The sequence below is a fragment of the Halichoeres trimaculatus genome, unplaced genomic scaffold (assembly GCF_033239565.1).
Source record: "Halichoeres trimaculatus isolate MK-OKI-2021-1 unplaced genomic scaffold, fHalTri1.1 fHalTri1_scaffold_2, whole genome shotgun sequence".
NCBI lineage: Eukaryota > Metazoa > Chordata > Actinopteri > Labriformes > Labridae > Halichoeres > Halichoeres trimaculatus.
Window position 1 is genome coordinate 40739671 of NW_027437180.1, and position 15440 is coordinate 40755110.

Consider the following 15440-nt stretch of genomic DNA (forward strand, 5'->3'; position numbering starts at 1 on the left):
GCTGCACGATTATCGCAATCGCAATCGCAATCGCAATGTCAGCACATGCAATTACATAATCACAAAAGAGGTGCGAATGTGCAATTATTTAAAAGTTATTTGTGTGTGTGTGTGTGTGTGTGTGTGTGTGTGTGTGTGTGTGTCTGTGTCTTTGTGTGACTGAGTAAGAGAGCGAGCGTGAGATGACTAATCAGTCACTGTTTCAACTGGTCATGTGACCACCTGCCCTCCTGGTACGGGAGTTTAATCAGACAAAATGGAGCACAAAGAAGTAAGTGAGGCGCTCAAGGCGAAAAGAAACTCCACCTCTGTTATTTGGTGTTATTTTGGTTTCCGGTTCAATGACACAGCAAAAAGGTGTAATTTTCAAAACATGCAAAGCAAAAGCGGCATAAATGTGCTTTTTTGGATACAAACAGAACAGTACTGTTGTGCTGTACATTTTTGTTTGTATACAGTAAGTTTGGATATTTTGAGAATTATTACATAATTAAAATCCTCAGTAATCCATCTCTGCTTTTTTTCTTGATTTTTCTCCATGATAACCAAGCAAGTCTGTAGACTCATGACACAACTTTTTTTATTAAATCGCAAGCACAATCGCAATATTGTCCAACTAATCGCAAATCGCACCTTTTCCCCAAATCGTGCAGCACTAAGGCCCACCAGCCAAGCTGGGAATCGAACAGGCGATCTTCTTGCTGTGAGGCTGCAGCGCTAACCGTGCAGCCCGGTAAAAAAGGTAAATCTGTTTAATAATAATAATAAAAAAAAATTCAACTTAACATAATTAATCTTCAATAACCTTGCAGTGCTGTGTTCATGTCCACCATGAAAAATCATCCACTCGTCCACTCCCTCACAGTCACAAGGATGCTTTTAGGTGCCTAAACATGGTACCTTTTGGTTTTAGTTGAAACAGTACCCAGTACTTTTGACAGAATTCAGTCCGTATCAATCCGAGGATCAATGCCCAGTTTTTATATCTGTTAAGGTCAGATGTATCATCTAATGAAATAATTCATATTGTTCAATAAAATATATCAAATAAAAGTATTCACATGTGATCAGTTATTTGTCTCATTTTAATTTCCTCTTGATTCTCTTCTTCTTTATGGAGATAATTCAAGTCTTAGGGAAACGTCTATGGTGGGTCCACAGGAGGATGGACCCATGTCACCCATGGGTAAAGACCCGACCACCAGGAGCCTGCCCGTAGGCCTGGCTCCAGGGCAAAGCTCCGGTGACCCTCCGGCCAGGGTGAACTGAATCCTAAAATTACTCATCATGAGGGGTCTTTGACCGCTCTTTGTCCGGCCTCTCACCTAGAACCAGTTTGCCTTGGGAGACCCTGCCAAGGGCAACTGCCCCCGACTGCATGGCTCCTGGGATCATTGCGGCACTCAAACCCCTCCACTACGATAAGGTGGCAGCCACGAAGAAGTCTGTCAGGATACAAACACTTGATACATTTCCTTTAGAGGTCATAAAGTTTTATCCATGAGCTCAGGAGTAAAGGACGTCTCATTTCTCTTAAAACAGATCTACTCTCTTCATGTCCTTCATCTCTCCCATGTGTCTCTGGTGGGAGGACCTAAGAAGCAAGTGAGTGACGCGAGTGGAGGAAGCGGGGATGAATCTTTGGAGCTTTGAGACTCGCCCTATGTCATCACATAAGGATTTCCCAACCGGTTCGTGACACATTGGAGGCGTGGGCCTCAAACATCAAAGTCTGCCCGTAGCTTCGCTCCCAGCAGGCTGATCAGAGGGGGCGAGGAGCCTTAAAGAGACAGCAGCTAAAACAAAGGAAGGCTGAAATAATGGGGGCACCAGAGGGACAGAATAAAGCCTAAAAAAACCTCAACTCCCTGTCTTGAAGGAGAAACTTCAGTTTGCAAAGCCAGATTTTCCTCCAGATTTTCTCTGGATACACCAGCAGAGAAACAGATGGCTGTTTTTTTTCTCCCACTGGAGTTATACCACTCAGATATTTGGTGCATGTTTGTCATTTTATGCTTCCTCCTTCTTTAAACTGATAGTGAAAACTTCTTTTGACCCAATGCTTTATTAGACAACTCTGTGATCCAGCCTTACACAGTTAAAGCCAACATATTCTCCCATCACTGACAAGATTTTTACAAAGCAAAGTCTGCTTCCTCTGATAAACCAGTGGCTTCAGTAAAATTAGTGAATCCAAAAAAGAACAGGTGTTATTTCAATGTCCCAGATACATATTTAATTATTATACTATTTCACCTGAGTTGAATATGAGCTTTAGGCCAAACTGCACTGAATCCTGATTTTAAAAGTGTTAGACTTGGATCCAGGTTAAAAACCCTCAAATGCATCAATGGGACACAGACTCAGGAGGTGTTTGTGTTGCAAACCTGTATGATAAAAACTACTAATGGTTTCAAATTTCACAGTGGGTGTGTAATACCCAGATCAATTTCACCTGGCTCCATTTATCAAGACAAATTTGTGCAAGATGATCTCAACACTTAGTCACAGCTGAGGCAGAAAAACAAAAAAGATGAAGGCTAAAAAAAATTAAGCCTTCAAAAAACTTAACGTGAACTTAACTGAACAAACTCCACAGGAGAAACAAGAGCACAGGGACTCAGGAACAAAGCAACCAGGAATAAACATTCAGTGAACTAACAAAGACAGGACTATATACACACACACACACACAGGGTGACAGGACACAGGCGTGACAAAGAGACACAGGTTAAACTAAACAAAGAGGAGGGAACACTGGTGACACTGAAGCAGACACACTGGGAAAAACATACAAAATAAAGCATGAAATACCAAGAACTTCAAAAGAAACATAAGGAATACAACACAAAATGGATCAGCAACAAACAACAAGAAAGAAAGAAATATGACTGAGGAAACAAGCTAAGAAAAACAGGATATACAGGAAACCAAAGACAGATAAGACAACGAAAATGAAGAACAAATCTTTATCTAGTCCAAACTTTTTTTGCTCTCAAAACAAAATGAATCTTATTGAAGAACTCAAATTTCATTGTGGGCTAAAAGAAAAGGTTTAAATGCATTAACTTTACACGTAAGTGTGCCACTTTGGCCAATAGCTCACTAGATAGCTAGCTAGTTAATTAGCTAGCAAGCCAGCTAGGTGGATACTTTATGTATCCTGAGGGAAATTCAAGGCATCCAGTAGCGGTTTCAAGACAACATGACATGAACTACAGTTACAAATAGGGGTGGAAATAAAAAAAGATGTATCGTAGATATTTTTGGGATATGTATGGGGATTTTTGTTTCAAAAATCTTTTTTTTAATTTCAAAATTTATTTATTTTTTCATTTAATTCTCTCATTTTTGTCTTTGTTTATGAGCTGGTTTGAAAAAAAAAAAGTCAGATCCCCTGAATAAATTCTAAAAACTGACTCACATGGGATGTTCCTTTTTTGGAGAAAAAACAGCTCCTGATATAGACTGTAGACATCATCATTTAACTTTTTCACACAGTCTTGTGTTTAAAAAGTGAACTAAAAATCACAAAATTCAGAAATATCAAAGAATCGAATTGGGAGAAAAGCATATCATCCCAGCCCAAGTTACAAATTAACCCCAAGAACTGATTCCCCACCTCGCACGCACCTGTTCATCAACAGAAAAATATACTTATAAACTTATATACTTATAAATATACACTTATATAAGAAACGCCCGCATGGCTGATAACCGCAGCAGAGCCCGGGACGGCAGTGCAGGAGCACGCCTGGGCGAAGGGGAGAGTGACAACGAGGCCGTACATGAAAAACAGGATTGGACATCTAAAATCAACTATGGACACAAAAAGACAATAAATAATTACGCCAAAGTTCTGTAAATGGAATCAAAATTTATGTTACTCTGATGATATGTGAAAAAGAGGAGACTAAATATTGAGTTAACGGGGACGGGACTAGATAAGCTCTGCTTCTCCCGTCTTCCCTTTCGGACATGTACAATGTGATCATCTATTGACAATGTGTGATGTTGTGTATGTGTGTCGACATGACCGAAATAAAATTCAATTCAATTCAATTCAATTCAATTCAATTCAAAAGAAATGTGATGTATATAACCTGTACAAAATAAGAATAAGAGTATCTGTCAATTAAAACAAAAACCTATCAACAGTCAGAGGAAAACAACTTCTAAAGTTGTAGAAAAAAACGTCAGTAGTGCAAGATTATTAAAAACAGAAAGTGCAACTATAGGCTGTCTGTGTAAACACATGAGAAAAGGGGGGCTGAGTCGAAGTGTTACTTTAAATATCATCGCAGTGTCTTTATATTCAGTTATTCCTCCTTTTTCTCTTCCCCATTTTTCTCTCTTTAGCTGTTACAAGGTCATAAAAGTTCCTTTACTGCTACCTTTGACTGCTTTTTAAAGCACTTTCACTGAAAACAGAGGGTATTGTGCTTTTTTAAGTCTTCATCCTGTCTCTCTGGTTGTCGTGTAAACTCCACTGTGCAGCTTTTCACAGACTGGAGTTAAAGATGGTTAGTTTTTTTATATTTTTAATCAAACGTGTGTCACTCAGCCTTTGCCTGGCTGTGGCAGTGGGCAGCTGAGGACACACACAGCTGTCAGACTGACACCCACTGACTGTCATTTCAGCACCAGCGCGAGCGGAGAGCGCCAGTCCTGCATCTGCGCGCGCACGTCGTCCTGCAGCCAAACAGTGAACGAACAGTTTCCACTGCGCGTGCAGGGGATGAATGACACGTTTTACCCACCAGACAGGGAAACATTCACACTGCCTGGGCTTTTATGGACTGAAAGCCTGGGAGGACGATGTGAAATCCCTCCCCCAGCTGTTCGTGTCGCTTAATCTGTTTTTGAGGCCCTTGTGTCAACACAGAGGAGGACAACACCTTCCAGTCGCTACGTGTCGCTTCATTCATGTCGTTAGATCACAGCTACACTTTAAAACAGCCTCCTACCTTTTCTTTCGCCTCCACGATCGGGATGGACGGGAACAAACCAGAGATGCTGGGAGTCCTCATCCTCCTCCTGCTTCTGGTCATTTCGCTGTAGAAGTAAAGAGCCACTGCACCTCCCGCTGCAAGACACACTCCGGCGGCCAAACACCTCCGAGTCCTCCCTCCCCCGGCCGGTAGACCTCCCATTAGCTCGTTTCTCGCTGCCGGCCAAAGGTTTAGCCTCCCGGTCAGCGCTGCTACCCTGCGGAAAGCTGCCATGGCTGCTGTTTTGGTGCTGCTGCTGCTGCTGCTGTGGTTAGAAGTTTGCGGGCAGCTTTACACTCTCGCGATGTTTGGTGTTATCGCGAGATGTGAGAACAGAGACTGTGAGCTGAGTTTAACAAGCGTCTATATAGTGTTTTTATTTGATAATTTTTTTTTTTTTTAAAAAAGTCTGGGATTAAAATATGTGACTCTACATGTCCAACTGAGCTTACTCTTTTTCTGAGTCGACATTATTTACTCCCATCGTGTTATTATGTGCCTTTTTCCTCTACAGGTAGTCAGGCATTTTAGATTTTAAACAACAAAAACACACACTTTCTGAAAATAATTAATTAAATAAATAAATAACAAGAAGTGTTCAATAGAAAAAACTTAAATATCTAATGCACAACTGCAGCATTTTAGTCGTTTTTTCTCTAGTGCATGTTGTTTTGATGTCTTTATATTCTGCACTATTTAACTTAAATGTTTACATACCATTACAAAAGTTTTTAACTTGTTTTAAGATCCTTTTTCAGTTTTTATATTTTGTGTTTTTTTATTTTTGTCGAACAGAGAGCGCAGTTAAAATATCAAATTTCTTGCATTCTTTTAGAACATACTTGCCAAATAAAGTCTATTCTGATTTAATACACACAAACACTACAAGTGTGTGTTTATGTCTCAAATTGTCTTATCAGACTTGATACAAGCCACACCTGACAGGTCCAGAAAAAATGTCTTATTTCAAGATATTATAAAAAAAAATAAATAAAAAAAAAATCATCCAACTTTCTTGAAATAAGAATAGTCCACTCCACTTTATTTATATAGCACATTTAAAAACAATAAGGTTTACCAAAGTGCTGCACAGTAAAAGAACAAATAAGACAATTAATAAAAGAAATAAAATGAATTAAAATAACACATAGAAACAAATAAGAGTCATAATGTCTTGTTACAAGAGACGAAACAAGTACATTTTCCTAACTCTAATCAATTCAGGCATAATTTTTGATGAAATATCTCAGAAAAATAAACATTTATCTGGACTTTTCTGGTGAATCTGGTTCATGCTGACTGCTATAAAACCATTTTACTAAAAACGGCCTAAAATATCCATTCAGAATTACACGTAACCTAACATTGCAGTCCAAAAATGTACAAAGAAATGCAGATGTTTTATTTTGTTTTAGCATATACAAAGATTCTTTGATTTATTTATCTATTTGTTTATGTTTTTATATTATTATAAGTAGAAGCATTATTATTATTATTATTATTATTATTATTATTATTATTATTATTATTATATTCAATTTATCTATTTTTATTTATTTATTTATTTATTTTTGTTTATTTATTTCAAAATCAATAGCCTCATTTGATTTGGAGAAGATCTGTTCATTTTATTTATAATTTCATTGTAATAAGTTGCTATCTTGTGTATTTTTATAGGTATTAACCTCAATAAAAAATGTTACGGCAGACATATAAAACAAAAACACTTATATTTCAGTTTAGCTGCATCTATGGGTACATTGTTAGTCCAGCTTGTAAATCTGTTTTTATGGGGTGTCAGAATTTACTCAAAAGTTCATAAATATCTCTCCTCCACCCTTTTATTGTTTACTTGTATTGAATATAGATTTTAACCCTTTCCTTGATTCTGCTTTGAAAACAAAGCCCACATAAATTACTTTCTCATTCAGCTTATTGTATTTCATCAGTGTGGCATTTAAAAGTAACTTTCAGTTTAAGACCTGTAGTTATTTTAATTCATAATTTAGATAGTATTACTTTAACAGTTTGTCTACTGTGTGAGCCATATTTACAAGTTTTTGTTTGAGGGAGCTATTTTACAGGAAGTGCTTTGGAGATTTTAACTCTAAATGAGCTGAAATATAACAGAAAGATGAACTACTTAGACCTTCCACTCCATGAGAAACTGGTAAAATCAGTAAAGTTGAGTCAAAGAGGAAAGAGAATTTAAGGTCTTTACTTAAAATATGTTATGAAGTGTGTAGTTCTTCATGGGGTGAACTTTAAAGATTTCTCATCTTACATTAAGGGAATAAAAAGTGACCAGTGATATTAACATCTGTGAACCCCCATCAAAGGAGCCAACAGCGAGCAGATATCAAACGAATATCAAAGATGAACTCTTCATTTAAGTCTTTACATGTAGGACTAATGTTAACCTGATGGGGCTTTTCCTCTGACTTTGAAGCTGAGAGTATAAAGGAGTGAAGCCTTATACGTGGGCCTGTCACCTGTTCACACATGAAACACGGCGGATCACTCTGACCTGTAAGCTCCGTTTAACCAGAAGCTGAAAACACATCAAACAATGAAAATCAAAAACAGCGGGTAGAAATAGACGCTTTAAATGAGCAATCAAAGCTTTAATGCTCTGATGTGCTCTTTTGATTTTTAATTTTCACTCTAATCCAGAATAGATGACACACTCTTTCTGGGAATTTATTTATGCAAAATTAAAATAGAAGATTTTGCATGAAAAGGTGTTGTTGCATTGATATTTTCAGCCTGAGAGCATGAAAGAAGGATTTCAATAAAATCTAATAAGCCAATATTTTTGCAAGGGGTCTCTTAGTCCTACTTTCAGGGACCCCATGGAGTTTTCCTGACCTCTGTTTGGAGACCACTTGCATTAATAACCTCCAGGCTACTTATTCAGTTATTCCATTATCCGGCCTTTCGATTGGGCTGTAATTTCTTTGTGTGTGTGTGAGAGTGTGTAGGTGTGTGTGTGTGTGTGAGTGTGTATGTGGGCTGCTGGAGGAGTGGGGGGATACGACCCTTGGGGCTTCTATGGCTGTGATGGTGGCTACAAGCTTTGCTCCACTCTATAATAAAACAAAGCATTAAATGGAGAGAGAAAAAGCAAACCATGTGATCATGTGACCATGGGAACTCTGCGCGTGCACCTCCTTACACAGAGGCTTGAAAATGTGGCGTTGTAGTTGACACCGCCATTGTGGTCTGGTCGATATCCAATATATCAGGATCGGATCGGCCTGAGGGGGACTCCCATCGATCTTGTCTCCTTTAAGAATTTCTCCCTCCTTTTCCAGATGAAGCACATGCGCACAAGCACTCCTCGCCTCCTGTGTGACGGTATAAAGAGTGTAAAATCAGCACATGGCTGCCCCCCCTCCACCTCTCTCCTATTGTCATGCTGCAGAAATTGATATAAGTAGGCCCACGAAATGACGACCACACACGCACACACGCGCACACCAACACCTCTGCACCTCGGGCTCATTTATCACGGCGGCTCCCAGGGGAGGGGGCAGCTGTGCGCGAGCGCAGGTCTGTATAGCTGCCAAAATCAATGCCGTATAGGCTGGAGCATGGCCCCCACGTGCCGCTGTTTAGATAAATCCACATTTAAGTTGAGGATGTAAAGAGTGGTTTGACCCTTTAGGTCCTTCAGTGGAGATGTGGACGCATGAAAATGGTGCAGCAGATAACTGCAGATTTCAAATAGTGATACTACAAGTATGAAATTTGGCACAGATACTCTCCAAGTTCCACTCTTTTGAAATAAAACATAAGACATGTGAATTTATTTATTTGATAGATGTAGTTTAACATAGTTCTTAACAAACCACGAGTCTGATGTGCTGCACAGAGTTTTCAGCAAGTGCCAATTTCCAACTGCCTTTAAAAAAACTAGATCACGAAATGTGCATTTACCAGCAATAAAATGGCAAAAAACAAACAAAAAAAAAAAAACAGGTCCAATAAAGAACACATCAACCTAAAAAAAATCAAATCCCCAGTTTAAACAGGAAATTATTCAATAAAAGGCTGATTATTTCAACAGTTCAAATGATAATGAAAGCTTAACCCATTTACATCCATTTTTTTGGGAGTTGTAAGGCATGTTTAATTTTATCAGTTGAGTCTCCCTGTATCATGTTGTGCATTTATTTTTTTTCTATTTTGTACTTTGTTTTGAGGAAAATATCATTTTTATGACTAGCCGGTAGTCACACAGCTTGTCACGTTTTCTTTTAGTTTTCAACTAGCTACGTGCCCACCGGCAACTTTTGTTGCCACTTACAGAAATAAGCCCATAAACAATAAATATATATAGGTCCCAGGTACTATTTTGTGGTGGAGGGTTACTCTATAGACTTCAGTGATTAAATATTTATACATTTATTTGGAGAGGAAATTATAAGAAATTGCTGAAAACTGTCTCTTTCCAGGACGATCTGCATCCACCATGTCTTCCACTGGAAGGAGCAGGAAGCAGATGATGTCATGTGACAGGAAACACTTGGAAACAATTTTTTGTAAACCAAAATCTTTGTCTAAGTTTACTACTAACACATGAGTTGAAAAAGTTGTGTTAGTAAAGTTGAGATTTTTTTGTTGTGAGTAGAAAATGACAGTGATACAGTAAGGCAACAATTGTTGCCGGTGGGACAAAACGGGCAAAAAGTGGGTACAGATCCTCTCTATTGACCACACAAATAAAAACATCAGACAATTGAAAATTAACCATGGTAGTTATTCCTTTATCACTACAAGGCAACAGCCACAAGGCAGACTTCTTTTGGCCAACATTTTAAATTTTCAAGTATCTAACATAATATTTTAAGACTGGCCCTTGGAGAGAATTTGTGCCAGATTTCACGTTTGCATCAACATTTAAACTAGGGATGCACGGTTAAAAAATGTTGGCCGATATTCGATATTAAATTTGCTGTTATAATCTGTCAAGGTAGTTCAGAAAAAGAGCGACGTAATGGTGAGAAAAGAAAAGACAACCATGGAGAGGATCAAAGGATGGAGTGCCTGGGATGAACGCGATCAAAATAAGTATGTTTTGTTTTGTCTCTTTTTTGGATCAAAAACAGGAAGAGAGACACAAAAGAAGAGAGTCCACTCTTCTTAGGTAGTTCTAGCGTTTACATTGTCAGAGAAAACAAGATTATTTGGGTCTTGTAAGATCGTTCAAGATGCTCTGAAAACAGCGGCAGCTAATGACTTTTACTCATCAGCCGATGCTGATATTGATACAGATAAATCGTGCATTGCTAATTTGAACTGTTGGAATAATGAGCATCCAAAGGAAATGGCAGCCATCTTTAAAAAGGGCTCCTAATTTAACTTTTCAAAAGAGTAACCCTTGTACCAAATTTCATGCTTGCATCATCATGTGAATGATTTTTATTAGCTTTTAGTGGATATAATCGTATCTTTATTACCTCCGCCAAGGAGGTTATGTTTCTGGGAGTTTGTCTGTTTGTCTGTGAACAACAACTCAAAAAGTAACAAATGGGTCTTGATGAAATTTTCAGGAAATGTTCAGACTTGGATAAGGAAGAAGTGATTACATTTTGGAGGTGATCCAGATCACCGTCTGGATCCAGAACTTCTTTAAAGGATTCTTTATCATTGTGAGATAGGGCTGTTTTCACCATATGTGTATATAACTCCACCATAAATGGTCGGATTGCTTTGCAAAACAATAAAAGACAGGGTCACCATCATTTCTGACAGATGTTAAAGTACGATCCAGATCCTGGAAATATTCTGGATACAAAGCCCAGTCATCATCATTTTCAACACTTTCAGGTAACAAAGTATCGTACAAACCTGCAACTAACACCAAATTGTAGACAGTCTGAAGGGGAGTATAACATTAAAGTAGGACCATGCTTGGTGGTATGGTTGACTTTGTATTCAGCATTAAAGCAAATAATAGAACATTTTGGCCTGGAGGATCCACTTTCCTCCAAAAAGTAGTCCAACATGGTCAGTTAGTTCACGCGTGATCAACTTTCAAAGACTCGATCAATTAAAAGCTGCATAAGCAGGAGAATCTCCGTCTGTTTAAAAAAGAATTAACAGCTACTCCAAGCCCTTTAAGAGTCAAGTGTCGGGTATTATCCCAGCTTGGAGTTCAAACAGGTATATTCCCTTCTTCTGGTTGTTATTGCCTGATCCCCTTACAAGATCCCTCCGCTTTGAAGCATCTGCGTCTTTGATTCGTCTTCTAAGACCACAATTAAGGATATATAGGCTGTGGGCTCCCTGAACTGTTCAAAGCGCACGGGAGAGATCAATGAAGGGATTGACAGTCAAGTGATGTCGTTTGCACAGGTGTGTGTGGGTGCATGTGTACGGCTGTGTGTGTGTGCGAGTGTGTGTGTGTGTGTGTGTGTGAGTGCAGTAAACGCGCGGCTGGGTTACATAAAACAGGGGCAATAAATCAACAGCCGAGTGCGAAAATTACGCAAATGGGGGCTTTCCTCTCCCTCTCTCCTCCTGTGTGTGTGTGTGTGTGTGTGTGTGTGTGTGTGTGTGTGTGTGTGTGTGTGTGTGTGTGGGGCGTTGAGTGTACAATAGCAATATCACTTTCACGATGTTTGACACACACGCGCGCGCACAAGTTGCAGCAGAGTTGCGCACGAGCCTCTCTCAGCTCAGTTCGTACCCAGCCTCTGTTTATGTGCCCACGAGCTATTTGACATCACATGAGACTGAGTGAAGTCGCGGGGGGAAAATCCGTGCTCAGGCTCTTTTCTGATTTGTCATTTCTTCCTCCCCGCTCTGAAACTATACATCAAAGCGAAGCGGAGCCTGATGAGCAGAGCGGGATGAAGGCGCGCCTTCAAACGGGCTCAAGGATGATTCATAAAGGAGGAAGATCCGGGCGCATTTGCATAAAAAGGCAACTTGGGGTGAATTTCCACGGGGGAGAATTGTTGCGTTATATAAATGAGGAGCGCAGCGTAAAAGTGTCCTCACTGCGCTAATACGCAGCTGCACGGAGAGCGGAGGGTACCGCAGAAATAAAAGCCAGAGAGAGGGGAGGGAGGAAAACCCTAAAGTGCTCCGGAACGAAGGGGAGTATCCCGAGGTGAGGAGGAGAGAGGGAGTGCGCGGAGAGCAAGGGAGGAGGATAAATAGCAGCCAGAGGAGCGGAGGGGACCAGAACTGCTGCACACGTCGAGGCAACGCGGGAGTCGCTTGGATCTCAGTTACAAATCCATTTCATTAAGGCTGCTGGTGACTGCGCAAAAAACGCGCACCGATCGCGCTTCTCCTCCCTTCAACTTTCCCATCTCGGACTGAAACCTTCTCCTCATCACTCGGATCTACGTTTGGATCTCTCGAGCTTTAAAACCGGATCTGGTTTCCTCCTCTGTAATGGGGGCAGCGGCGGAGGTTGGGAGCTTCGTCAACGGATTTCTGGACACCTTTGGTCCCGCTGGTGCCGCTCCAGCTCCCGTAGGCTCTCATTTCGTGCTCACCCCTGCCGGGGCGGTGGACTACAACTCAGTGAGCGGACTGATGATGGGGGGACAGGGGCAGCAGCAGGAGCACCTGGTGTCCGCAGAGAGGCTGTCTCGGAGCTTGGCGGACCTCAGCCATCTGAAGGGGATTCTGAGGCGGAGGCAGCTGTACTGCAGGACCGGGTTCCACCTGGAGATCCGTCCGGATGGGACTGTGCAGGGGACGAGGAAGGACCACAGCAGATTCGGTACGGATCCTCTGGAAAACAACCTTTACCGATCAAAATTATCACCTTTTTTTTAAGTTGGAAGCTTTTTGCAAATTCTGCAAAAGGAAAAGGTTATAGTTCGTCGTTTTGGAGAGAAGGAACCAAAAACAGGAAAAAGTTCTTTTTGTTTTGTGAGTTGTAGATTTATGAATGATTTCAAACATGAGCGAAAAAAAAATCTACTTCACAAGATCAACGAATAAAATCAAAGCCACACACACACACACACACACACACACACACACACACACACACACACACACACACACACACACACACACAGGTTACTACACACTCCTATGGGGTTCCCATGAACCACCTCCTGTGATGTCTGCAGCTGCTGCTCAAACCAGCAGATTTATCATGCATGCACACGCACAGATTTTATTTTGAGCAAAGTTTTTCAAGAGCCAACGCTAAGTTTTTATGTTTGCTCCACATTTTATAGATAAGATTGGATTCTCTTCTTCACTTATACACGATTATCTGCAGGTATCAGGATGCACAGCTCAAACAGAGATTCCTGTAGGTCTGTTGCAGCTCTGCAGCTGGTGTATTCTGTTTCAGACTCAGACTAAACTTCCTTGCATGTCAGAATCAGCTTCTTTGGATGTGCACAAAGTTTTTTACTGAGCTGCCGTTTAAAAAAAGAGAACTTGGAATAAATGCAAGCTTCTTCTTTGCTTGTAAAAAAAATAAATCAAAATAAAAAAAAAATATTAAAATAAAAACAAAAAAAATAATAATTAAAAAAATAATAACAATAAATTGAATAAAAATAAAATAAATAAAATTACAAAAAAATAAAATGATAAAAAAATACTAAAACTAAAATAAATAAAAAAAATCAGAAAACGATATTAACACAAAAAGAGTGGAACAAGCTCAGTTATATTGCAAGTTCAATTTTCCTGCTCCTAATGTGGTTGTTCAACCTGTGCCTGCAGGTATCTTAGAGTTCATCAGCCTGGCTGTGGGACTCGTCAGCATCAGAGGAGTAGACAGCGGTCTCTATCTCGCCATGAACAGCAAAGGAGAGCTGTACGGATCGGTGAGTGGACCTCAGCAAACCTGAATGTGTAACACACACACACAGCCAGCAGGTGGCACATTATCCATCACCCTCTCTTCATGTTTGTGTCTGCAGGAGAAGCTGTCTGCAGAGAGTGTTTTCAGAGAGCAGTTTGAAGAAAACTGGTACAACACCTACTCGTCAAACATCTACCGGCACGGAGAAAAAGGTGCGTTTTATTTTGTGGCTCTGAATAAAGACGGTTCGTCCCGGGATGGGACCAGGTCGAGGAGGCATCAGAGGTTCACTCACTTCCTGCCGAGGCCTGTAGACCCGGAGAGAGTCCCAGAGCTGTACAGAGACATACTGGGCCAGAGCTGAGACTGAAAGGGCCAAACTGTGGCCTTGACCAATCAGAGTGCACGGTATCCCAACCGTTGTGCTGGAGCGGGACGATCTTGTAAGACTTGATGAAAACAGGATCATAAAAGTGCATCAAATGGCTCCCTGAAGCTGGCTCTGAGGAAGGACCGAGACCCTCTGTGAAGCAGAACGTGGAGCTCGATTAAATGGCACAAGGATCTTCTATGGAAGACGTGAAGGAGGCGATGCTACCCAGTCCTGAATGTTGACCTGAGCAGAGGTCTTTGAGGCCGTCAGACGTCATCTTCTGTTCCTCTACCTGCTTATCCAAAGTGCATGCGCAAGAGGACAAAGTGTAGGAACTAAAAGGTGAGATTAACACCTGGCTGCTTTAGCTTTTTAATCCCACAGCTGCTGTGTCCATGCTACTGTTTTCAGTTGGCATTTTTTATATTCAGAACAGCTGCTGAGTAAATTTATCAAAGATGCATCGTCATCTGAAGAGCAACGGTCGATTATGCACTGGAAGGCAGCCGTGTCTTTGCAGGGGGGACAGGTTAGAGAGCACCTGTCTCACTCCCGCTGACTGACTTTCTGTTTCAAAGACAGATGCTGCTCAGAAAATGTACTTTCTCATAAGGCGCATGAGGAACCAGAGAAGAAGAACGGATGCAATGGAGTTTAAAAGGCTTCTTCTTCTTTGGTGGAATACTGTGTTTGAGGTCTTGAGACTCATTCAAGAACCCTGTGAAGGAATTCTGTTGTACACACACTGACGGACACACGTACAGAGACACCTTTACACACCCTGTTGATGGATTTTATTCTTATTTATGACTTTCTGTTTGCTAGGAAACACACTATATTTATTTCATATATTTATTTATTTTGAGAGTATATTTTTACAGGTATGAGGTAAAATAAAATACATCTAAAACAGAATATGACAGTTTCCTACTCATTTTTATTTTGATTTATTGTTTTTCATTGCAGCTGCAGAGTGATTTAATTTCAAATATTACTCAATTATCTAAAGTTAATTCATGATTTATCTCAAACTAGTGACACATTATCAAAAACAAATAAACAAATCTCTTCGAAATGTTCCTTAAAATGATGTTTTTTCATTTTTTTAGGATGCTTTTGAAAAAATAAGTTTTCTTGATTCAGCTTTTTTTTTTTTTTTTTTTTTTAGCAAAAATTGGCATCAGTTGGTTTAAATCATGTTAAAGTTGGCAGATTATTACTAAATATGTTCTTTTTACTTAAAAGAATTATTTCCGTAAAAACAGCGTTATTTTGGTCGATA

At 40.0% G+C, this 15440-nt stretch overlaps 2 protein-coding genes across 4 annotated transcripts in view; one reads left to right on the forward strand and one right to left on the reverse strand.

Annotated features, from left to right (window-relative positions):
* micu3a (mitochondrial calcium uptake family, member 3a) overlaps positions 1-5298 on the reverse strand; it is a 53120-nt gene extending 47822 nt beyond the window's left edge. For all 3 annotated transcript variants that reach the window (XM_074686847.1, XM_074686830.1, XM_074686838.1), the window contains exon 1: positions 4968-5298. In XM_074686847.1, the coding sequence (XP_074542948.1) occupies positions 4968-5225 (258 nt within the window). In that variant the 5' untranslated portion in view covers positions 5226-5298. The remainder of the gene's footprint in view (positions 1-4967) is intronic.
* Positions 5299-11960: 6662 nt separating this feature from the next.
* On the forward strand, positions 11961-14986 carry LOC141810334 (fibroblast growth factor 20-like). The gene is made up of 3 exons (XM_074697760.1): positions 11961-12735; positions 13704-13807; positions 13904-14986. The coding sequence occupies exons 1-3, from the start codon at positions 12402-12404 to the stop codon at positions 14147-14149; spliced, it is 684 nt and encodes a 227-aa protein (XP_074553861.1). The 5' UTR covers positions 11961-12401; the 3' UTR covers positions 14150-14986.
* The last annotated feature ends 454 nt before the right edge of the window (positions 14987-15440 follow it).